This window comes from Mangifera indica, chromosome 9, assembly GCF_011075055.1.
Source record: "Mangifera indica cultivar Alphonso chromosome 9, CATAS_Mindica_2.1, whole genome shotgun sequence".
Lineage (NCBI taxonomy): Eukaryota > Viridiplantae > Streptophyta > Magnoliopsida > Sapindales > Anacardiaceae > Mangifera > Mangifera indica.
Window position 1 is genome coordinate 194,192 of NC_058145.1, and position 25,316 is coordinate 219,507.

The 25,316-nt window shown below is 31.9% G+C and overlaps 3 protein-coding genes across 5 annotated transcripts; 1 reads left to right on the forward strand and 2 right to left on the reverse strand.

Moving 5' to 3' along the window:
* The first annotated feature begins 1,703 nt into the window (after nt 1-1,703).
* Nucleotides 1,704-3,974, forward strand: LOC123226020. Its single transcript, XM_044650453.1, has 3 exons — nt 1,704-2,206; nt 2,290-2,637; nt 3,211-3,974. The coding sequence occupies exons 1-3, from the start codon at nt 1,871-1,873 to the stop codon at nt 3,709-3,711; spliced, it is 1,185 nt and encodes a 394-aa protein (XP_044506388.1). The 5' UTR covers nt 1,704-1,870; the 3' UTR covers nt 3,712-3,974.
* A 5,052-nt stretch (nt 3,975-9,026) lies between these two features.
* Nucleotides 9,027-11,127, reverse strand: LOC123225171 (myb family transcription factor IPN2-like). 2 transcript variants are annotated; one of them, XM_044649052.1, is made up of 6 exons: nt 10,805-11,127; nt 10,626-10,702; nt 10,418-10,475; nt 10,230-10,296; nt 9,975-10,044; nt 9,027-9,894 (listed from the first exon to the last, which is right to left on the reverse strand). In XM_044649052.1, exons 1-6 carry the CDS (start codon nt 10,971-10,973, stop codon nt 9,232-9,234), a joined length of 1,104 nt encoding a protein of 367 aa, XP_044504987.1. In that variant the 5' UTR covers nt 10,974-11,127; the 3' UTR covers nt 9,027-9,231. The 2 variants fall into 2 exon arrangements, with proteins under 2 accessions (XP_044504987.1, XP_044504988.1); XM_044649053.1 differs by having other exon boundaries at nt 9,975-10,017; nt 10,805-11,126.
* Nucleotides 11,128-16,048: 4,921 nt separating this feature from the next.
* On the reverse strand, nt 16,049-24,948 carry LOC123225067 (succinate-semialdehyde dehydrogenase, mitochondrial-like). Of its 2 annotated transcripts, XM_044648914.1 has the most exons (22): nt 24,766-24,948; nt 24,545-24,571; nt 23,378-23,491; nt 23,149-23,248; nt 22,460-22,508; nt 21,883-21,970; nt 21,651-21,761; nt 20,848-20,910; nt 20,619-20,729; nt 20,037-20,102; nt 19,834-19,911; nt 19,668-19,745; nt 19,160-19,226; nt 18,769-18,854; nt 18,368-18,400; nt 18,229-18,261; nt 17,722-17,822; nt 16,986-17,071; nt 16,657-16,763; nt 16,503-16,580; nt 16,335-16,381; nt 16,049-16,243 (listed from the first exon to the last, which is right to left on the reverse strand). In XM_044648914.1, the coding sequence occupies exons 1-21, from the start codon at nt 24,844-24,846 to the stop codon at nt 16,343-16,345; spliced, it is 1,596 nt and encodes a 531-aa protein (XP_044504849.1). In that variant the 5' UTR covers nt 24,847-24,948; the 3' UTR covers nt 16,049-16,243; nt 16,335-16,342. The 2 variants fall into 2 exon arrangements, with proteins under 2 accessions (XP_044504849.1, XP_044504850.1); XM_044648915.1 differs by lacking the exon at nt 24,545-24,571 and having other exon boundaries at nt 24,766-24,946.
* Between the last annotated feature and the right edge of the window lie 368 nt (nt 24,949-25,316).

A 25,316-nucleotide genomic window follows, 5' to 3' on the forward strand; every position in this document is an offset into this window, starting at 1 on the left:
TACAAGTTCAAATAAGATAGAATATATTGCGGTATATAGACATAGATGATGCCTCATATCACAGTAACATATAACTAGACATGTTACTATATTTTAACTATTAAATTATAACTTAAATAAAACACATTATATATATATAAAATTTTTAGTATTTAATTAAGTTTTTAAATGATGTATAATTATATTATTAGATATTATTTTAATTTTAATTTAAAATTATTTAATTATATAATAATTATTTAAACACTCAATTTACATATATAATTGTATTGAATCTAAAATTGTTATTAATGATAGTTACACATAAATATCATCATACGACAAATCAACTTTATATCACAATACAATGGTTTAAATAGAACCGTAACATCAATTTTGTATTTACATAGCCCCTTTATCACAGGGTACTTTATATTATTTTATAAAATAATCATTAACGCGTTTCATCATTACGAAAAAAGTAATCAACTCTCATATTATGAAATAAGGATTAGGTTTGCACATGTAACAATATCCTGTCCTAACATTGAATTTAATCTTAGGCAAGTCCAAACAAAGTTAATTCAAGATCAATTGAGATTGATAAATTGTGGTTCAAATTCAATTTGTTCTGTCGGAACTTAAGCTAAATAAAATCTAGCCTAATCTTCTCACACAGATTGCTTATTAAATAAAGATTCGATTTTTTTTTTTTTATAACTAATAATGATTAAGATAGCACGTCGGATGGTATTATGTTCCAAGAAAGTTAGGTTGAAAGACTTATTTTCATTTAAGGTATAGTTAAATCTCAAAGTCTCAAATTTTAATTTTTAAAAACTCAAACATTCATTTATGAGTCAATTTTTGTTTAAACTCTTACTTAGGGTTACATTTACTAAAAAAAGTTTAAAAATTAAAATTTTATCATATTTTTTTCTCAAATTTAAAAATTTTACAATTTTTCTACATCTAAAATTTGAAAAATCAATATTTCTCTTATAAGGATTTGAAAATATCTCTTCCTGCTGATCAAACCCTATCCACTGGCAAAATTGATTTTCTTCGATGAAAACGAAATCAATCATCGGAGGTCTTAGACGATCATGTCATCTTCGTCTAAAACCTCCGACAATCATCTTTGTCTTGGACGAAGATGAAATCACTTTCCTCCAAGATGAGAACACTCTAATGAAGACAATTTCGTCTTATTAAGAGGAAATTGGTTTCACCAATGGGTGGAATTTGATCGGTAAGGAGAGATAAGCCAAGAGAGACAACTAATGCAATTAAAAACCATGAACTTTGTTGTCTCTGACGACAACTTCAAAACTCTAGGGGAGAAATTGTTATTTTTCAAATTGAACCAAGAAAATATTATAAAATTTTAGCTTTTTAAATTTTTTTATTGAATTACGATTTTATCTTTAACTCTAACTCTAACTAAAATTTTAAATAAAAATTGATTCATAAGTAAGTGTTTACGTTTTAAAAAATTAAAGAGTATGGATTTAGGATTACACCTAATCTTGGGTGAATCAAGTCTTTTGGCTAGAAAGTTAAAGCTAAGAAGGATGGTAAATTAAGAGGGAGCGAATGGAGAGGAGAATAGGCACAAAAATAAGACGACAAGAGAGAGGAGTCTAAAGAGAAAAAGAAGAATAAAGTGCAATGGACAGGCCAACATGCGAGTCTCTATAATATAACCATTTCTGCCGTTGAATAGATAAGATGTCTCTTTTGTCTTCTCTCTCTCTTCCTCTTCTACAACTAACTAAGAAGTTAGCATAACTCTTACTCTTTCTTTTCCCTTCTTCAGACTCGTATATATCCACCTTTCTCTTCTTTTCCATCGTCAACATCTGCCTTCAATTGTTAACATTCGTTAATTATGGGTACAAGAGCTCGAAGGAAGCAGCAGCAAAGATGGTGCACACAAACTCTTACGCCATTGTTGGAAGGTCCTGATCCTGAAATGCAAGAAGAAGCTAACAAGAAAGAGAGCTCTTGGGAAATTATTCGCGAATGGTTTCGCATGCAGAAAGGCATTTCATCAGCCAACAACAACAATAATAATAATGTTGGTTCTATGTCATTAGATAATACAAATATTCCTCCTAAACTCCAAGATTTAAGGCTTTTGCTCGGCGTCTTGGGTTGTCCTTTAGCTCCTATTCCTCTTGTGAATCACCCAACTCATCACATTCATATCAAGGACATCCCCATAGTGAGCTTACAAGTTATAATTAATTTTGGTTAATTGCTCCCTTTTTTTTTTCTGGCTTTGTTAATTCGGTGCCTCTTTTACAGGAAACTTCGAGTGCACATTACATCATACAGCAATATTTGGCAGCAACGGGATGCTTAAAGCAACAAAAAAGTGCAAAAAACATGTATGCAACAGGAACAGTGAAGATGATTTGTTGTGGAACAGAGATTTCTTCAGGAAAAAATGTGAAAAGCTTGGGAACAAGAAGTGGAGAAAGTGGGTGCTTCGTTCTTTGGCAAATGTTACCAGGCATGTGGTCTCTTGAGTTAGTCGTAGGAGGCAACAAAGTCATCGCCGGTAGCGACGCCAAAACTGTCTGGCGACACACCTCTTGGCTTGGCACTCATGCAGCCAAAGGCCCCCAACGCCCCCTACGTCGCATAATCCAGGTACCATGAGCAACTAAATCTTTAATCTATCTCGAGTTATATCACATTATGATCATGTGGTAGCTGCCAAATTTGATTGAAACTTGAAGCAAGTAAAGGTATAATCTGTGTTATTACAATAAAGAAGCAAAGGGCGACCCAAATATGAATTATTCAAATAACTTTAGTGCGAAACAAAGATTGAGATATGAACAAATGCACAACCACAATCCCAAGAAATTGCTGACAATGATAGAGAAACTGTCCCATGCTTTACCCAACACAAATACATTTCTTTTTTGTACACTACTGCAACTCATGAATCAGAGTCAGTCACTCATTCACTGTGTTAGATTAATTTCATTCCACGTGATTATCTTTCTGATGTCATCTTTGATCACATTCATACAGTCTTACATATGTACTTCTTGGGATTGCCGCTTATACTTTGAATATTGCTTTTTTTTTCTTTTCACTTTAGTGTTGGATTTCTTGCATTATTGCCTTAACTTTTCTTGGCTTTTCTCCTGATCCCTATCTTATAACTTTAGTTAATTTGAAGTTTCCCATTTCTTTTCAATCAATAATGTTCAGGGGCTGGATCCAAAGACCACAGCTAGCTTATTTGCAAAAGCACAATGCATGGGGGAGAAAAGAATAGGAGATGATGAATGTTTTGTATTGAAAGTGGCAGCAGATCGTGAAGCCGTTGTAGAAAGAAATGAAGGACCAGCGGAGGTGATTAGGCATGTCTTATATGGATATTTTTGCCAAAAGAGTGGCTTGTTAATATACCTTGAAGACTCCCATCTCACTAGAGTTCACACTCCTAACAACAACGGCGACACTGTCTACTGGGAGACCACAATTGGCAGTAGCATTGGCAGTTATCGAGACGTCGACGGTGTACTGATGGCCCATCAAGGGCGGTCTATCGCGACGGTGTTCAGATTCGGAGAGTTGTCGATGCAACATTATAGAACAAGAATGGAGGAAATTTGGAGAATTGATGATATTGTGTTCAATGTGCCAGGGCTTTCTATGGACCATTTCATACCACCTGCTGATATCCTTGAAAATGAAAATTCCCCATGATTATTGATTAACTTTATATTGTAATTAACATTAATTAACTTGTAATATTTTGGTTTTTTGGGTTCTAATTTCAAATTTATTGGAGGGTTTATGGTGTATTGACATGTTTCTAGTGTAATAAGTAATTGGTTTAAAATTAGATGTATTGTGTTTGATTTGAACTCCAACCTGTCGGGCTAGTAATATCTTGACTCAAGCTCCTGCTCCAGACATAAATGGACAGTGAAAGCTCAAGTCAATAAATTTCTTTTTAAACCTCTTAATTTTTAAATAACTTTCTATATTACAAAACTTAAGATTTATAATTACAATATTTAAAATTATTAAAAATTTATTTACATTTTACTTACTTTAAGTAAGTCATGCACTCACCTAATCAATTAATATTAAACTCGAGTTCAATTCAAAAGTTAAACTCAAACAACTTGAACCCAATTCTGAGTTATTGGCAACCCTTTTCACAATCATTCTAAGAGAATGACCTCTGGGCTTGGCTATGAATATAATAGATTTATCATCTTTTTACAAAATCAGTATTTGTCTCACCAAATTTCTAATGAAAGCAAATTGTTCCATTTACGTTTCGATGTCTTTGTACAGGGTTTGATGACCCCATTTTTCTATGATTCGGAAATCCCTTATACTTGTTTTACGAGCCTAAATCCAAAATTAAAACTTTATAATCACAGCAAAATGATCAACAAAGCAATAACAATAAATTATGTAGATACTTAAAAAAGGTGCTCAAATTCCCTATAAGTCAATTTGAGCTCAGATTGTAGTTTAAGTAATTTTATCTCCTCAAGCTTGAACTTAACTCGTGATCAATGTCAATGTTAAAGTTCACCTCACCAATAATTCTGTTTTTTTTTTCTTTTTTAACAATTTGTATTCTCTAGTATTACTATTTATCTTCTAAAATAATACTATTTATCTTCTCCGAAATTATTGGTCATTATATTGCACGAGTTAAGTTTAAGATAACTCTTATTTGAGTTTAATTCAACTCGAATCTACCCTTAATTGCTAGTTATTATATCATCAATCCCTCTAAATTCCATTGTTTTACCTCAATTCACTTATCAATTCGAATATTTGCGTGAACTTTCAATTGGCCTGCAAAAATAATTTGTCTTCTATCATATTCAAAGAATGGGATAATCTTAGACGCATCTCACTTTTCAGATCTTCACTTAAAAACTTATCATAAGTGGATTATTTTTCAAAATCATTCACTTTTAATTTTAGATCAAACGAACCAAGATTTGAACTCAACTTTAAAACAATTTTATTTTAAAACCGATCCGAGTTAGTTCAAACTCAAATGATCGAATCTGCTTAAACTAGATTCGTTTGATCGAAACTTGAATTCAAATTCAAGTAATTTGGGTCTAACATAACCCTAATTTTAGCAAAATATTTCAGATGTCCATCACCATGAGTAACATCAATACCTAGAACTTTGTATTCTATATCAAAGGGCTCTGATTTTTATTTATTTTTTAAATATATGTAATTGGCGACGAGAGACTTCCCATTACCGCAGCCAAATCCCGTTTCTTGTTAGTCGCTGAATTCTGCATTCCAGTTTGTAGGCCAGTAATCAGATTATGAGGCCCATTACAAATGAGCACAATTTAGAAGTTGTCGGCCCATTTATTTAACTGACTGAAGCCCGTCAGTATAGATCCTGTGTTGGATTTGAATGTGCGTGAATGGCCCATCAAAATTACTAGTTTATTTAGAGTTGGCTCTCCACAATTAGGTGAAAAAGATATATAAATAAAATAAGTAAAAATATATGATGTAATTGCATTAAACACGTGTGTCCAAATGATTGAAGCACCTATTCCATCTAAATATTCTTCCCAAGCATACTGATATTTAAATCTTATAAAGAGTCGATCAAATTCGATTTGAATTTAAAAATATTTGTTTGAAATCTAATTTAATTTTCTTGACTGATGAACAATATTATTGGGTAAGAAAAAGAATAATAGGAAAAGAAGAAAAAAATCATCAGGGAAAAAGAAACAAAAGAATTGTCAATAAGGTAAACTTTAATATGATAACATTAATGAGACGAAAGAGTTTAATCTAAATCAAACAACGATCTAAGTTTGATTGACTTAAATTGAATCCACTCCTAGCCAAAGAAAAATAATATATATCACACATATCACATTTACTTGACAACATTTGTATTAAGTAAATCTACTACAATAATAATTATAACTTTTTTTAAAATTTATGTGTATATAAAAATCATGTTAGTTTATTATAGTGTTGGGCACTTGGTTACCTTCAATCAAATCATTGGTTTGTCTTGTGCATATATATGACATGATAAATAGATCATCAAGTGTGCAATTCAAAGGAAATCAAAAGGGATGATTGATGGAAAATGATAAGAAAGACAATGTAGGTAGATAGAGCTAGCTTTGTTTGCCTATCACTTCTTTCATGCATCTTTTCCTTTTTTCTTTTTTTTCTTTAATAACAGAGAGACCTAGGAAACAAGTTTTAAACAAATACAATAAACTGGGAAGCATGTTACAGTATAACACTCTGATCTAGACCAATTTTCTAATTGTCTATCCAGAGAAAGTGAAAGCTGGAGAGAAAGAAACTAGTGGGGATGAGATGTAGACAAAAGAAGCTTCTTCAGTGTACTTTGTTTAGAATAAAAAGAGAACCCAAAGCTACAACCATACATGCAGAATGCAGTATCCGAGGAACGCAAATGATTTACTTATTACAACTCAATGCGATTCAATGAAGCCATAATTTACAATGTAAATGAAAATGGATGCATATAGGATTTAAAGGTAAGAGGGGTTTGTAACTTTATGAACATAAAGATAGAAGCTTCCTCGATTTGTGCACTCGTGGGAGTGCGTTGTATTCTTCCTCCCCTTTAGGCTTTAATTATTAACTTTTTTTTTCTTTTCTTTGCTTCTTGCTCTCTCTTTGTGAGTGTGTGCTTGTGGAGAGAGATGGAGCTTTCTTGACAACTAGCAGTCATATATTTTTCTCTGCAACCAATAAAGTTAGTGGCACCGTCATCTTTTCTAGCTCCATCAGAAAGAAAAATTAATCTTCTGCAGACTGCATGGATCTCATCTTAGACTTGGACTAATATAATTTAATTACCAATCTTAAGAGAGAGAGAGAGAGAGAGAGGGGCGACAGATTTAGTTCGTTTACATTTTTTTATATAATAACATTTAATTCCAAGGACCTATAAATCAACCAAATAATTCCATTGGATTGCTTTGCAATGTTTAATTAATAAGGATTTAATTCTGAATGAATTGATGATTTACGAAACATTATTATTCCAGTATTTGGATAGTAAATTAGGAATGAAGTTTTAAGATAAAATATTAGTACGGTAGATTTCAAAAAGATCTCACATTGAATATAGTTGAGAGTCTTGGGTTAGTACAAAATTCATTGTTTCCCTCTCCTGTGAGACACTGTTAAGAGCAAAGGCCAATAAAAATTAAAATAGACAATACTTTCCAATTTCAAATGATTTACTATATGTAGATTGAGATAATATCAATAGTGATGTCATTTATAAGGATAATCTCAAATGTTTTCATCAAGCGTATCCACTGAGAAGTAATGTTGAAGTTTTAGATACCTATATGGAACAGGATTCGAGAGATCGTGGTTGTATTATGTCAAAAATTCATCATCAAACAAGAGTCAAAGGTCTTGGGCCATGAGATGTCATGAGGGCAAAACGAATAATACTTCACAACTTTAAATGATCTATTATGCATAATTCGAAGTAAAATTAATAATTACTAATAAGTGTGTATTAATATTAATGAGATTATATATTGATGAAAAGGGAGGGATTTTTCCTGGCAACAAAAATGATGAGGCATAACCTAGATGTCTTCTTCATTTGATACTCAAAGAATATTGAGAACCTAAAGAAGAAAAAAGAAAGCATGAAAGAGTGATACTATCTGTCGGTTTTCAATAAAAAAAAATTCTGCTTTGTTCAAGTAAAAAGAGAGCTTCTATATCAATCTTCCTTGACAATTTATTAAGGTTGAGTGTTTGGGAATTAACCGGTAGCGAGCTTTCTGATCAATTACTTCCATGCATGTGTTCCCCGAAACCCTAAATTTTTTGCCTAGGTGGTGATTAATTATTAGATTTTATTTATTTATTTATTAATTATTTTTTCACCTTGTAGAGTCTTATTTTCCCAATAGTTTTGTCTCTGCAATGATAGAATATAACTAACTCCAAGCAACTAACCAAAAAGTTAAAGCATTTAAAAAGTTATTACATTATCAAGAGTAATATGACAAAATATGAAGACCCACGTCGATATTCTCATTGACAAGTCTCTACCATTATCAGCTCCACAAAACACTCAGATTTGCTGCATGTTTTTCTTTCTTTAATTTCTTTTCTTCTTCGATTTCTCTTTACTTTTTTCGTTTATTATTATTATTATTTGTCATACATACTAGGCCATCATTTCATGGTCTTCAAGCTTTTAGAGAAGAATGTATCCATATATATTTACATTATACGCATGTTTCATGTGTTTATCTGATGAAGATTTGCTAATTAGCATGCATGCCTTTTATCGGTTATTCTCTCTGGCGTCGGGCATTAGTGTTTCGGCAATAAGTAATACATGTGCAAATTAATTGTGGATACTAACAAATACAAATAAAAATACGTGTTATTATGTAGTTGAATAATTTAATTATTTACTTTTTTCATTAATTAAAATTATTTTATTATATGATAACATATTATTTTATTTGTATTCGTTAATACCTAATTGTTTATATTCAAAATATTATTAATAGTCAACTTCATTCATGAAAAAGTTAACTTACAATGCCGAGAGTATAATCAAATGACATGAAAAACAATTTTACAAATTCTCCTAGTAACATAAAATAACATTTATCAAATATAATTTATCTTGGAAAACAATATTTTGATCAATGCATGTCTTATCTATTAGTAGATTAATAATATTTCAAGTACAAACGGGTTGATATTGACGGGGTATAAGCAAATTGGCATATAATCATATAATTAAATAATTTTAAATTAAAAATAAAACAAATAATTAAATCATCTAATCATATAATAATACATCAATTTGTTTAAACATATAAATATCATTGTTTATATATTTATATATAAATATACCACACAACATCAAGCAATTCCTTATCAATAAATTTATGTATTTATGATCATTAACTTGATTATATAGACCCATCAACATTTTTTCGAAGCATTAATTGTATGAAGAAAGAGTAGAGTTTCATAAGTGACATGCATGGATCATAAATAAATAAAGTACAAATTTACTGTTTTACAGAATAGTTAATGTTTGCCATGACATGCATGGCATTTATATCATGGGGGATCCAGGAAGCCCTAACATAAATCACTAAACCCTAAACCTCATACTTAATTTGAACTTAAATTAATTAAGTCATGACTTACATACATCTACTTTGATACTCATCCATATGGCGAATTCCTTCCTTGTGACATACCACCATTATTCATCATAGGATTCATCCTTTCAGTCGAAATTTGGGTTCTTCTTGGTGATGGCCTTTCAAGCTTAGTTGTTGCTGGTGCTTCAAATTTCTTCTGATCAGTACTAATAGTATCTCCTGAGAGCACTGGCTTTGTTTCATACATGTCCGATATCGAATCAAGATCGGTTGATGGAGGTGCAATTTGAATCTGGTCACCTGCCTTGAAAGGATCATCTTGAGGTCCAAGACAAGTTGGTGTTGTTCCCAAATCTTGCAACCTGAGATCATCAGACCAAATCAAAGGACTCTTGCTGCTTCCACAATAAGGACTAGGCCTCTTCTTTCCAAGACAAAGATTATCATTATTTGGCATGAATCCATCAAGCGATGGCCTATCCATGTTGTGTTGCAAATCAAGCTGTTCACCGCCGTAAATGTTAAGGTCTTGAAATGGTGGAAAGTTGAGAGAAGGACAAAATTCTTTCATTGTTCCCACGTCAGGAACTCCCTGATTTTGCATTCCTTTATAACCTCCTGCACCATTCATGTTTTCACCTGCTAGGGTTTGACAAGCTTTCTCCAAAATAGATTGCATATATTTCCCTTGAGCTTCAATTCGTAGTTGAAGGTGTCTCTGCACCTGCCCGTATAAAAAATATTATATGGAGAATCAGGAGAGAAAGAGTATATAAATTACATATCCTTTATAAATATTATTACCTCTAGCTGTTCTTGAAGTCTTCTGTGAACCTCCATTTGCATCCTAATCGCATCAACCATGTGTGAGTTACTGTAACGCACACATATTCCACAAGACAGAAGCAAGAATGGAAAGACAAACTTAGGTGATCAATGTTATTATTATATATTTTGGAAAATACCTAATTTTCTAGAGGTTGAAAACTGATTATACAGAAGAATAAAATTAAAGAGATAGAGATCTTGAGGTTAATTAATTAATTAATTAGCACATACTCATTCATACTGCGGCTTATCATGGCAGATGAAGATGCAGTGTTTCGTTGAAGATCTAATGCCGAAGCTGCCACCAAAACCAACATCATAAAAAGAGAATTGTGAATTATATATTTAAAGGGAAAGAAAAGAAGAAGAAAAAAACCCTAGAAATCAAAGTGGGCTGTCTGTCTCTCTTAGACTCTTACCATCCTTTATGGAGTGATCATTGAATTCCTTGTGAGGTTGCTTTCCAAGCCTGAATTTCTAAAGCATAGAGAAGAAAACAATAATCAAAAGAAAAGAAAAGAAAAATTAAATCAAGCCAAGCACCTGCTATCGAAAACATCGCAAAAGTGCATGGTTTTACAAAAGCAAAAGACCGAAAGAAGCTAAGATTGTACGTCCAATTCAAACCTGAAGATGACTTTTTAGGTGGTAAAGCGTAAGCCCCTTCACACCCATAACTCTCATGATAGTTTTTGGTGTGGCTTCTGCAAAATTTTGATCAAAAAATGAAACAAATATGAGAATTGAAAGAATATATAATTAAGAAGAAGAGATGATGAATGATTAATACGATAAGTAAATATTACTATCAGGGCCTCCAAGCTGAGTAACAGCATCAACAAAGCGGTCATGGAGCTCAACAGTCCAACGGAGACGAGGCTTGGGGTCAGTGGTAAGAACAAGGCCAGAGTCACCTTGAACACACATGGATCTGTCATGAGAATTCATAGTAGAGGGCTTCTTGTGTTGGAACATTCTCTCTCTCTCTCTCTTTCTCTTTCTCTCTCTCTCTCTTTCTCTCTCTAAGAAACACCAAGAGATTCAAGAACAAATGCGATATGCAAATAGGAAAGAATAGGGTGCGTTTTTGAAGGAGAGGGAATGGCCGCTTAAGGCTTTGCTAGAAAGCATATATTACAAGTTAATCTTCCAATCCATATATAAAAAAAAAATATATTAAAAATCAAAATGATAAAGTGTACCTATTCTAATATAAACAGACCTTCTTTTTGCCAAAAGAGATTTATACTCGCTCTCCCTCTCTCTTCATAGTAACATGATGTACGTACAATAATATACTGACATATATACAATCAAAGTCTACATAATCACATTTGAAAGAGAGAATAGAGGATCTTTATGTGTCTATCTGATAAGTGTACACATATAAATCTGTAATGTCGGTGTACGTAGAGTATCGAGCTTTTGCTATCACCAAAAGAAAGCGTATATCTTTACAGTTTTATTCTACTTCCTCTACTTGCATGTGAAGTAGCTTTTTCATTATATATACATGGTAAATGTAATACCATCGACAAAATATAAAAACAAATGTTAGGTATTAACGTATATCCTCCGTCGCCTAGGGATAATAAAATAAAAATGATTAAATATTATATAAGCTTTTAAAATTATATAAATGTATTTTGGATTGTAATTTTTCCTTTCTTGAAGATAATAAAACAAAACTAATTAAATATTATATGAGCTCTGAAAATTAAATGTTAAGATATATTTTATATTGTAAATATAAAAAGTAAAACCGACGAACTATGTGTTTAAAGTAGATAATATTTTGACAATACATCTTACAATAAGATACTGAATGGGTTGAAGGCAATCATAATGTCTCATATGTGTTACACATTACCTTTCTTTAATGAAGCACTTCCCTTCCATATATAAACAAATGAAAAAACGTTGAACCAATTTTATGCATATAGTACAATTCCCTTTTTAGCTTATCATGAACTAATAACACTGAGAGTTATGATAGTTAGAACACAATAAAGACTTTGCTTTGCTTTATTCATTACCAAGGAAAAAGGTTTCCGTCATGCTTTACTAGAAAAAAGAAAAAAAGAAATCCATGATATATGATTTTCAGATTCTATATCAACAATTTACCTTATTAATAGGCATTAAAATAATCATCAACAAATTCATAATCAAGTTTATTATTATTGACTCTCGCTTTTCTGATTCCTAATTCTATTGTCACAATTTAATAGTATGTTTATATAGCTTGGATCGAATGCAATTCTAAAAATGACTTCAATAATAATCTTTTATATATTAGGTTACCACTTAGTCAAGTCAATGTTTACCCTCCTCAAGATATTACCTAATCACCTTATTTGCATCTAAATAATTATACATATGATTTCTACGGTAAACTAACTGAACAAGAAATTAATATAGCAAACTTAAAGATTGAAGTTAATTAGAGAAGAATATAGATTATATGTTTTCAGTTTTGTTACAAGTGAGAAAGCACTAGAGAACAAGAAATATAAGAGGGATGGACCAATTAACTTTAGGGGTTGTGGTTGTTACGAATATGTATGTGAAGACGTGAATATCAATGGATGAGAACGAGTAACGTATGTGAAGCTTTTGATGACATATAGATATGGGGACCTCTTCTCTCTTTTAAAGCCACCTTGTTCTAAGCTTGTTGGGGCTTAACTTCTTCTAACTTTTGTGGAATTGAAGATTGCCCCATATGCATGCATGTATATGAATAAGGAACTTGCACAAGATGAGGGTCAAATTAACCACTAAATAAATTTACATTATTATTGGTCTTAGGGTTAGATCTAATACAACTCGGCTCAACTCAAAATGAGTCAAATTCGAGATAGGATAGTTGTAATTGTAGTTCAAGTTTGAGTCAAGTCACTGAGAAATCATCGACATATTTATTTTCACTGATGACTTTTTATCTTCTTTAATCACAATTCTTTTTTTCTAGCAATTCTTCTTCATCGTCTTTGGTGATGTTTCTTCTTCTTCTTCTTCAATGCTTTTCAACTACTTATCTAACACCTTTATCATCAATTTGAGTTAGACTTTATGGATTCAAGTCAGCCCTTGTTCAAACCCAAATCATTTCGAATCCACCCCTAAGTGGTCCAACACATGGTAAATTTGAAGATTAGATTAGTAAGAACAATATAAAGCTAGCCTATACATGCCACGATTTTTGTCAAATCTTGTGTGCTGTTTACCAAAATCCAGATGGGAATAAATGCTTTCTTCTTTGAAAAACAAAGGAAGATTCTCTTCTTGCATGTACTAGAACTTCATCAATATCTTCCTTCTTCCCTATTACCATTAATTTGATTTAATTTCTAACTAATTAATCCTCCATTAATGCTAATTACTCATACAAATTACATACCTAATGAACCCTAAAATGGCCATATACGGCCAACCCCTATATATAAAACTTGTTTATATTTAGGCACTTGGAGACGGGCATTAATTTGATTTAGCTATGGAGAGTGATCTTTAGAATACAATTGTCACAACATACCTAGCTGTCTCTCTTTTATATATAAATTAATGAACTAAAGTTAGAGTTCAACTTTTCAATAATACTTAAAATATCAACAACATGGGTATTGATGGATAACACATCATCATCTGATTGAATAATTTTAATTAAAAACAAATTAAATACTCAATTATATAATAACATATGAGCATTAATACCCATTAATACAGATTCTGTTAATACATATATTATTTCTCTTAACTTTTAGTGTATGATATGAACAATGTTATATAGACTCAATTTTAAATATTTAATTAAATAATTAGGTGTTATTTTATTGTTAATTTGAAATCATATAATCACATAATGATACATTACTTAAATACTCAATTAATATTTAAAACTGGGTGCACAATTTTATTAATATATTCATATTTGATAATATTAATATTAATAGAGTGGGAAAAGTAGGTAGGTTGGCTTAGGGTTAAGGCCATTGTTTGCTTGAAATTCAAGCATCTTTTTGTGCTTGAGAGAATTATTCTTTAAAATGAATATATTCCTTTGAAGGTGAATTTGGGGACCCATTTCCATGTTAACTTATATAATATTTGAATACTTTAGAAAGCTTCTCTCTTTTCTATCTACTAGAACTCGCTTTATTACTTCTGGGGATTGATTTTGTGTGAGTGTTGCTTTATCCATCTCCAATTTTCATGCATGGCTACCTAAATCATCACTGCCTTGCTGGAGATTTTTTTTTTTTTTCTTTTAGTGATTTTGGATGATCAACGGTATAGAAATTTAAGAGTCCCAATTAAAATCGTATAAGAGATCAACGGTAGAAAACAACTTATTTAAGGTTGCATTCAATCCAAACTGCTCAACTTTGAATTTGAGCTTGAATTGAATGCTCCACAATTGAACCAATAGTTAAACTTGTTTTCATAAAATGAAACAAGTTTGAGTTAGTTCATATTGAATTCAAAATTGAATTATTTTCAAATTAAATTAATGTCTCAGCTTGTTAAGATTTCATCCCTCTAATATCTCACTATTTACATTTTGTTTTACAAGTCTATAATTAAGGGTGAATCTAATTCGAATTGGTTCAAATTAAATCTATGATTAAACTCAAACGAATCAATTTCAAATTAAAATTCTAACTTATCTATTCGATTTAAGATCAATTTATTTATTTCTTTGATGATATTTGAATAATTTTAGGGCCAAATGACTAATTCCCACAAAGGTTTAGTGTAAACCAAAACTCACTTCCATTAACTTTCGAAAATCTAAATACTCACTCATCCGTTAGTTTTGGCTATTATAGTTAAGGGTAAAATCATCATTTAGAGATTTTTATTTAAACTAAGAAAAAAATTTCTTTTTTCCCCCTTAGCTTTAAAAAACTAACAATTTCCCTCTAGCTTAATTTTAAAAAATTAATCTTTCACCCCATCATATGTATTTTTAGGGTTTATATTTTCAGAAACGTCAAAAATCCGACAACTTCTTGAAACGACGACGAATCTTGACAAAGATTGACTAGAAATGTCAATCTTTGGTGTCCTTTATCTTCAGGAATGCGGATCTAAGTTTCACGTTAATCTTTGTCATGATTTATCGTAGTTTTAGAAAGCTTTATGCATAAAGATTTGGCCATTTTCGGTTGGTCTGGGTGGTTGTCCACAGCAGAGGAAAAAGGTCGACTGTCACCAGAGAAAGCTTACTAAAAAAGGAAAGTGAAAGAGAAACCCTAGGGACTAATTATTTTTCAAACTTAGATGGGAGAAAATTATTATTTTTTAAACTATGAGAGAAAATGTGATTATATTTTAATTTTTTTTAATAATTTTAATTACATGATGATTTTATCCTCTAACTGTAATAGTTAAAATTAACGGATGAATAAATATTTGAATTTTTAAAAGTTAACGAGAATGAGTTTTAATTTATATTAAAGCTTAGGTGGGAATAAGTCATTTGGCCTAATTTTAATTTTATCAGTAAAGCGATTAGAAAATTAAATGATGACAACTACATAAATTTGTGTGGCTTTGACCGGGTTGACCTAGATATTGGGAGAATAAAAGAGAAGAAAAACATGGTGCATGTGCGTTATGGATCTTCAAATATATATATATATATATATATATATCTCATTAATTTGGAATTTATGATAATATATAATTTATTATCGACTTGTCTTATCTACAATAGGCCTTTATAAATAATTTATTATCATATGATAAGATATTATGCTTGTTGTATCTTTTAAAATTAATAGTGAAATTCCAATAATAAGTATGGAAACATTATAATTTACATCACTTTTGCGGACCTTGACACGGCGTGGCCGCAGGCATGCTGAGGCTGACCATTTTCGGCCCGGCACAGCATGGCATAGCCCACTAACATGTCATCCAAGTTCACAACCCAGTTGAAATATGAAGAAACAACTTAACCAAATTCTTTTCTTTTCTTTTCTTTTTTTTTTTTCTTTAAATCCCCACAGGAAGAAAGAAGCTTAACGACACAACATAAAATATGAATAAAAAACTGAACAAAATTCTTTATTTCTTTTATGACCACAGGAAGAAGCTCAAGGACACAACATGCATAGTAAAATCAAAACTTTCAGATGGGCTATTGCACTTATTTAGATACAAAGTCTCAGAGGCAGCCCCTATTTATAGCTCCATTCTACGACGCTAGAGACTGCACCAGAAACACTTTATTTCACCTGATTTTACAAAAACCAACACATATCAAGGTTTGTAAGTCATACTATATTCAAACTTGCATCATGAATTGGAGTTTGTCTATGTACTGACCTTGCCGATTAATTTTGGTTCATATTCCCCATGCATACATATTTGACCTGCATGGTATGAAAGAATGGATCAATGGGATTGACAACACAGAAAAATTATGCCTAACATGCCCAGAGATAGAAAGGAAACGATGATGATGTGATTCAAATCTCCTCCTGTTTTACTTACTTCAAGATATTCATCAATCCCATACTTGGAACCTTCCCGTCCAAGACCAGACTGTTTAACACCGCCAAAAGGAGCAACCTACAGTGAAGCAAACAAGTAATAAGCCAATCTGCAGTTACTTATGTTCTTTGCATGTAGCCAGAGTAAATCCCACCTCTGTTGAAATTATTCCTTCATTGACGCCGACAAGTCCATATTCAAGTGCTTCTGAAACACGCCATGTACGTTGAACATTGTTTGTAAATATATAAGCAGCTAACCCTGCATATTTATACAGGCAAAATTATGGTGATAAATTGTCTCTTTAAAAATAATTGCTAGGATACACACACTGCAGGATGTAGGACACCAATAACTCAGAATCTATATTTTTGATATGTTACCAATTGAAACCATAAAACTTAGGTAGACCACTCATAACACTGTCCTTAAGATAAAACATAACATCAAAATATCAAATTACTGATCAGATATGACTAGAACCTGCATTAGTGTCATTAGCCATGTGGATAGCCTCCTCCTCAGTTTTGAACCGTAAAAGTGGTGCAACAGGTCCAAATACTTCATCCCTGACATAAGAATAACATGTACAAGCACATAAAAAGATAATAAAATCTTAGCGGGTCTAGATATTTCCATCATGACATTGTTGTCCTTGAAATCCATTTGACAAAAAATCTATTACCGCTAAAGTCAGTAAAATTAAACATATGACATAAAGCAGGGAAATGACAACTGTAGCAGCAAATGCGGTATTTATCAAGACATTAAGATATGTCCAGCAACCAATTAAGAGATACAATTTACAATAAATTTTTCAAAGAACTAGCAATTCTACTGATTCAAAGAACAGGGAAGAAGGATTAATACTCCATGACTCTTCTTAATCTAGAACAGTAAACAATTCAAATACAAATATATTTCTTCTGCTGGAACAGTCAAGAATGTTGATGAAAGAAATTATTGGAGACAAGAAAAATGAAGAAAATTCTAGAAAGAGACAGAATGGTCTCATCTTGTTTATTAGTTTACCACACTAGAATCTAGATAACAAACCAACCACATCAAAATCTAACTAAAAATGCAGCATATGCCAAGAACAATCACAATCTTTAATCTACAATAATAACTGTTAAGGATATATTTGGTAAGCAAATCTAAATCTGATCAAATCAATTCAATTTGTAGACTTTCAAAATTATCTCAGTCAAATATTTACCTGGAAACAAGCATATCACTATTAACATCACTAATAACCGTAGGCTCATAAAAGGTCATTCCAAGGCTATGCCTTTTGCCCCCAAGAAGGACTTTTGCTCCCTTCAATAAAATTATGATCGATGAGAAATGATTTCATCTACTACAGTAAATACACATAAATGATAGCTGCACTATATCAAAAAAATGATAAACATAAATGATCTTCAGCAAATGTTAATCAAACATAGATAAATGCCAATAAAGACCATTGTAAATGTTTCTGCATGCATAATAACATGAGAGAAAATATATAAACAAAAAAGCATATGCAACCAAACTACACATATCTTTCCTAACACATTCCCGAATGAGATTCCCACTATATTGACAAAATATAATTACTGCCATATATATTGATGTCAATACTAGCATGAGATGAAATAACAATGCTTGATTAACACCATATGAAATCATATCAACAGAGTAAACATCAACTATAATCAGCAGAAGAGGTGAGAAAACACACCTTTGATACAGCATCTTGAAGAAAGGTTTCAACCTGTCAAAATCCCAAGTGATCAAATGAAGCAGAACTTTGTTTCAAGTTGGGAGACATGCAGATATAATGGTTAATAGAAACCAAAAGCTACAAGAGTAAAATTAACCTTGCTCACAGCTGCTTCATTAATTAGAGGACCCTGAGATAAAACGAATAGTTAACGGTCAGTCATGATACTTAAGATGAAGTTCAAACGTGTCAAAAGCATGAAAGCGGTAGTAAAAACAAGAAAAGAATTTCTGTATATATCATACTGAATATATTATGGAAGAAACCAATCTAAAACATAGAAGTCTAAATCATATTTTCAAAAGGAACAAACTTTCCACATAAATGGAAAACCATTCAAAGTCGACTGATATATTTTGGATGATAACAGGGATTCAACATAACATTTCATCAGCTGATAAGATAGTATTATCCCTTTTGATTTCAACATCAAGAAATATAGGAATGGATGGAAAAATCAGTAATGCAAACAGTTGACATATAAGCCATGAATAGTACCTGTACCACCCCATCACTAAAGCCATCCCCAACTTTCAGATTCTGGACAGCCTTTGAAAAAGCATCTGCAAATTTAGCATAGATACCTGAACAAAAAGGCCCTATAAGGTCACAGGAGGAGGATGAAAAAGGAATAAAATGATATTACTCTTCTATAAAATAGTACTTTCATAACATTCATACGGTACCATTCTTCTAAAATTTAAATATACATACATCTATATGAATTACTACATGTCTGCAAGAATTAGAAAAAAATTTATTTTAAAAATTAATACTGACATAAAAAGAAAAACAGAAAATATATAATAAAACTGAAATTGCTACAGGGAAGAAAAAAAGTCAAGTTTGTAAATCCATGTTCCATTGACTCATTTATGTCTAGATATACCTTCTTGAACAAGTACTCTATTTGCACATACACAGGTCTGTCCACTATTACGAAATTTTGCTGCCAGCTGGAAAAATGAATTACAAGTTTTATTAATAGTTCACTTGTATTGAGAATACTAAGAAAAACCATTATCAAACAGAAAAATGGCATATATATCTTAATGAATATAGAAAATGGGAAACAATTAAGAAGCACCACTAAGCACTTGAAAGATAGAATGTAATTTGTTTGAAGAAGAGAATACAAGCTACCATCTGTAAGATACTGCAATAAAGCATCTATTTATTAAAAATAGAAAAGCAGTTTTCATAAAAAAGCAAGAATTATATTAGAAAACCAAATTATATACAATTTGTTAAAAGGATTTGTAAAACAGCAATATAAAATGATGTCAACTATGTAAAAGTTCCACTTAGTAGCACCCCAACAACTGATGGAGCTCAGAAATATCAACACAAGTAGAATACTTATTGCAGTAAGTTTAAATAAGAAACCCTTGACATACAGTTCCTTTTACTGCCACATCCAGGTCTGCATCATCAAAGACTATGCAGGGCGCATTGCCACCAAGTTCTAGAGATACCTAGAGAAGACAAGAGCAAAGAAAATAAGCTGCATGATGATCACTAAACCTCCTTGTTTTTGCTTCACATTAATATCATAGCCTATACCCTTTTAACAGTCCCAGCAGCTCCTGCCATCAGTTTCTTTCCAACTACAGTTGATCCGGTAAAGGTTATCTTCCTTACCTGAATAAGTTGAAAAAAAAAAAATTTAATATTCCATCATTCATACATTGGACCATCCCCCCATCGAGGTTAATTGATGATGCCTAATCAGAAAAAGCATATGGTATATATTAAGCTTGAAAAACCTTTGGACTTGCAAGTAAAGCATCCCCAATGTCAGAAGCATTCCCCATAACCACATTCACAGCACCCTAAAAGATTTGAATATAAAACAATCAGAAACAAAGATCATTATGATCATCATCAAGAAAATGAAAACAATTGGAACACCGATAATCTTTCAAAAACTTACAGTGACACCAACAAGAAAGCATACTAAAAAAAATATTAAGATGTTTCAACATATTACAATAAGGCTTTAGTAATCTCAAACTCAGAAACTAATGGGCCCAAAAAAATTATTTAAACTTCTTGGAGCATAATATAGTCAACTACTCAGTTCAACGCTTTTTAAGATCAATCATCCTCTTTAAAAACAATATTACATTATTATAACAGCAATACACTCTGATGAAGCTATATGTTATAGATTTTCTTACAAAATTAATATAGGACTGTATGTTATATGCCCCCAATCGAGTTCTAAAATGTGCAACCAGTTTCCAGGACCCTTTCCTCAATATGTCATTTCATTCCATGATACTGCAAGGATTCAGCTTATATGGCATATGGACTTTGAAAAGTACAAGAAACACTATAGGAATTACCGGTGGTATTCCAGCTTGAAGAGCAAGCTCAGCTGCTGCTAAAGCTGTGAGGGGTGTAAGTTCAGAGGGTTTCACAACCACTGTACAGCCACAAGCAAGGGCAGGACCGACCTGTTACAAGCAGGAATAAAGGATGATGAAAATTTGAAAACTAAAATACTTTATACATTGTGAACTAACAGAAACTTTTTGGAACATAATAATCTGAAATTAAACAAGCTGAAATCACCTTTCGGGTAATCATAGCCAGGGGAAAGTTCCATGGCGTAATTGCACCGACAACGCCTACAGGCTGCCCAGAAAGATGATGAACAGTATATTAAATAAAAATATCCACCAAAGTGGCACACAAATCTTTAAAAAAAAAAAAAAAAAAAAGCTGTTATCAGGAATGATCCACCCAAAAAAAGAATAAAAATTAAGGAAATATTTTATTTAGACAAACAGCAAAGATAAGTGTTCCAGATCACTAGAAAGCAGGCTAAAACAGTACACAGGTTGTAATTGACACTAGAGATGCCAATAACAGCATGAATGAAATACTAATCCCAGCATGCGCCCGATATTGTTCATTTCAAGCATATTGCAAATAATTGCCTTAACAAACATCCTGCACATTTGGATATTAGAGGTTTACAATTACAGATGACCAACTTCCCTCTCCTCTATTGACATGTTAGAAGTTAAAAGATTTAAGGACCACTATTCCAACATGATTGTTTAAGGAGATCAAATTGACAAAATCAACTTGAGTGACAACAGGGTCAGTAGCCATGGGACACAGCATTTCCAACCTCATCTTCCTTATTAGATTCTCAAAATCAAAGAATAAGGAAGCAGGTTCGATAAAAGGTGCATAAACCTGCAGCCTTTTGAAAGTCCAAGAGCTTCTGGCATTGTTTGAGTAGAATAAGTTCATCTAAGACAAAATTCGATTCAGAGGCATGCATCAAGTAACAAAAAATATACCACAGGAGAATTGGTACACTAGTGTATGGTAATTATATAGAAATAAAAAATATAATAGATGACCTGTTTTAAAACAAATAGCCGACGATCAGGTAGAGTCGGAGGTATTATATCACCGTATACACGTTTTGCTTCCTCCGCAAAGAACTCAATAAAACTGGCCCCATAGCTAACCTGTGATTTTGAGTCAAAGTTTAAATATTGGCAATGGTTTTGAGAAAAAAATGAAAAACAAGAACACAAAGGTTAAAGCCTATCACTTAGATCTTTTGAAGCAAAATTTTTAATGGTTTACCTCACCCACGGCTTCTTTTAAAGGTTTTCCTTGCTCCAACGTTATTAGTTGTCCAAGCTCTTCTTGGTGGGCCATAAGTAGATCATACCTTTAAAATAGATGCAGAAATCTTAAATCATGATTACTAAGAACAATAAATCCCAGCACAAAAAAGCAATCAACTACAACAGCTTCAAGAAAGAATTAACTGCATTACAATAAAATGACATTAAACGGTCAAAGAAAGTTTCAATTAGAGCAAGTCAGAAATACTTTGATATTAGACAAAGAAGAGCAGATAATAATAGAAGAGAGTAATATGCATCTGAACAGAAAGATAAGCTTTCATGATAAATAGAAAAAGAGAATCACTCAAACAATAACTTGTGCTAAAAGCAATATGGTAAATCTCGTTAAAATAGATCATTTTACTCTCTTTTAAAAAGAGCAAAACAAAATGCTAAAAGAAATCAATGTTCTAGAAAGTGTATATGACTGAATAAAATGTTTTACCCACATAAGACATGAGTAGTTGTTTTCAACTTTATGATCATTACATAATCTTCTGAAATGCAAAAAACAAGGATATTGACTGTACCATTTCCGCAAACGCTTGCTCCTCTCTGCAGCAGTAAGCTTGCTCCAAGCTACAGAGATAATAGGTCATATATAAGTATAACTAGCTTTCACTTTGAAATGTACTTTGAGTCTAGTATACTCCAAACCAACAAAAACCTCATGTGATGTTGAACACAGGCATGATCGTAGGCACAAAGAATTACACATAACCAATCAAGTTTGATCAAGAGCACAAGGAGCATAATTTTAAATTTTCAGCAGCAAAAAATTTGCAATATGTTGAGATTTATCAATTGTGAATTTTAAACAATTTGAATAAATCCTTCCAAGATAGCATCAACCCCACGCGTGCACAGACTCACTTTCTGCCTTCACCTTTTCTGTATATGAAACTCCACCACATTATACTAAATATATAGAACAATATTACCTAGTGATCATTCAAACACACAATGCATTAGGAAAGAATAACATATGAAAATTAAATTTTACTAATGGAGGCATTGATTCCATATTCTCCATGTGTTATTACCTGACGTAGTTAATTCATCAAATTACATAAAACACAGTCAATTTGCAAATTTCAAAAGCTTCAAGAGCAATTTATTGGTAGATTACTTTTTTCAGGAAAATGTATGACAAACATAGTAGCAGATTCTTTTTCTAATATATAACATAGCCACAGGGCAGTCCGGTTCAAATTCATACAATTATATGCATCATAGGCTGAAGATATAGCCTCATCTGTCTCCTTTACACCCATGCAGGCGACCTCTGCAATAATTTCACCTGTTGCTGGATTGTTAACCTGTCGAAAAAAATTGAATTACATGTGGTGTTTTACAGAAAGTATAGTCAATTTTAGGTAATAGATCCTAGACACCATAAGGAAAATAAAGGCCAACGGACTCCCAATGGTAAATTTGGTAGAGCAAACCTGTAAAGTCTTCCCATCATATGCATTAGTCCATTTGCCTCCAATAAGACCCTGTGTCCGTAACAAGCCAGAACTATGAAGCCTAGAAGCTACACTCTGAATCCCTGTGCTCATCTGAAATTCAATTCTCTTCATTAGAAATTCTGCATGTCTCCAAAGTGCTCGTTGAAGAAAATTTTTCCAAACATGTAGAATACATTCTAAAAGGACAAACAGAAACACAATAATAGAAAGAAAAAAATAAATATATCCTGAATCTGAAACAATTACTGCATGCAGCCACAAAGAACAAACATCAAATCCTAAAGTGTACGAAAGAAGAGGCCTTAAATGTGAGGGGATAAAAAGAAATTCCATAGGTACCACAACAGCACTATGATATCTACCCCTCAATACATAGTTTAGCACCTTCTTTTTTTATTTCTTTCATGGTCAAATTTTGCACATTTTCTTTTCACATCTAGGATTTCCAATTTTCAATTCATACATATTTCTGTTTAAAATGGAAGAATTTAAAGTGTGACACAATCTGCAACAAATGAATATTACATCCTGCCAGTTTCATATTTATTATCAGATCAGACACTGCATGCCCAGATGTCCAAGGCTAGCTAACATATATGCACAGCATATCATTTAATATATAATCCAAATCATCAGCTCTTTTCTTATCTATCATATTGTCTGATATTCAGATTTGTCTAATTAGATAGGCATACAGGCCCAAAAAAGACTGATAATCAAGCTTATGTGTGTCTACTGAGAGAGTGAGATAATGAGAATATGTCCAACCAAATTAAGAAAACTGAACATTTGGTAGTTTTAATTACTCACTCATTTGTGTCCAATCACAGATCTTCTAATCTCTAGGCAACACTTGAATTTAATCGATTCATCACACAATTTCTCAATCAAAAACAAAGCACAAACAACTATTGAAATAAGAAAAAGAAGCATGAGAACAACTAAACCAAACAACTAAGCAGCAGAATGAACACTATCAAAATTATCACTTAAAAATAACCAAGAAATGAGAAGTTGACAACTATTGCCACCACATTTTCACGGAACAAACAATACCCACAACTAATAACAATCAGAAATATCAAGTAACTTGTTCGAAATCATTCAAACAAACAAAAATACAGAAACTGAGATGTCACCAACTTCTTTGATTCTCCCGCTAACTTCAGTCTGCAGTTATAAAAATACAAAACAACCCAGAAAGCATAACAATCAATTAGAGCTAATAACTTGAACAGAATGATTGAAACAAACAAGAAGCGATGTTAACAATTACCAATTTCTATGACTCTTCCACTAATTTAACAAGCCACTAAAATTAATCCTTATAAAAAAACATATAGAAGGTGATTAAAAGAAGTTGCCTGACGAGACAAGGAAGGAGTAATCCTTTGCATGTGAGGCACACGTGAAGCCAAAATCCTACGGTAGCCACAGAAAGCCATGCGTCCAACACCTCCCAGAGTCTGTGACTTACTCTTCGCAGACTTCGGACGGATTTGTTAAAAGAGAATATATAAATTTATTTTTCACTAAGTTCAAAGTATCTTATCCAATTTACGAAACTAGAGAGAAAGTATTTATTTATATAATATATTATTATTATTATATAATTAAATAATTTTAAATATTATGTATTTAAATTATATATTAAAATATATATATATATATATATAATATTACCTAAAATATAAGACTCAAATTTTAGTCTCCCATTTTATAGACGTTATTTTGTATAATTTATTTATTTTTCAATTTGTGTACGTAAACTTCTACAAATGATGCAATATTCCTCCTTTAAAAAAAAAAAAAAAAAAACCATTTAGGCAAACAATTCTTCCCACCCAAAATTTAATGAGATCACAGATTCCACTTTCAATTTGGAAAGTTTATTTTTCTTCCCGTACAGTCAGTC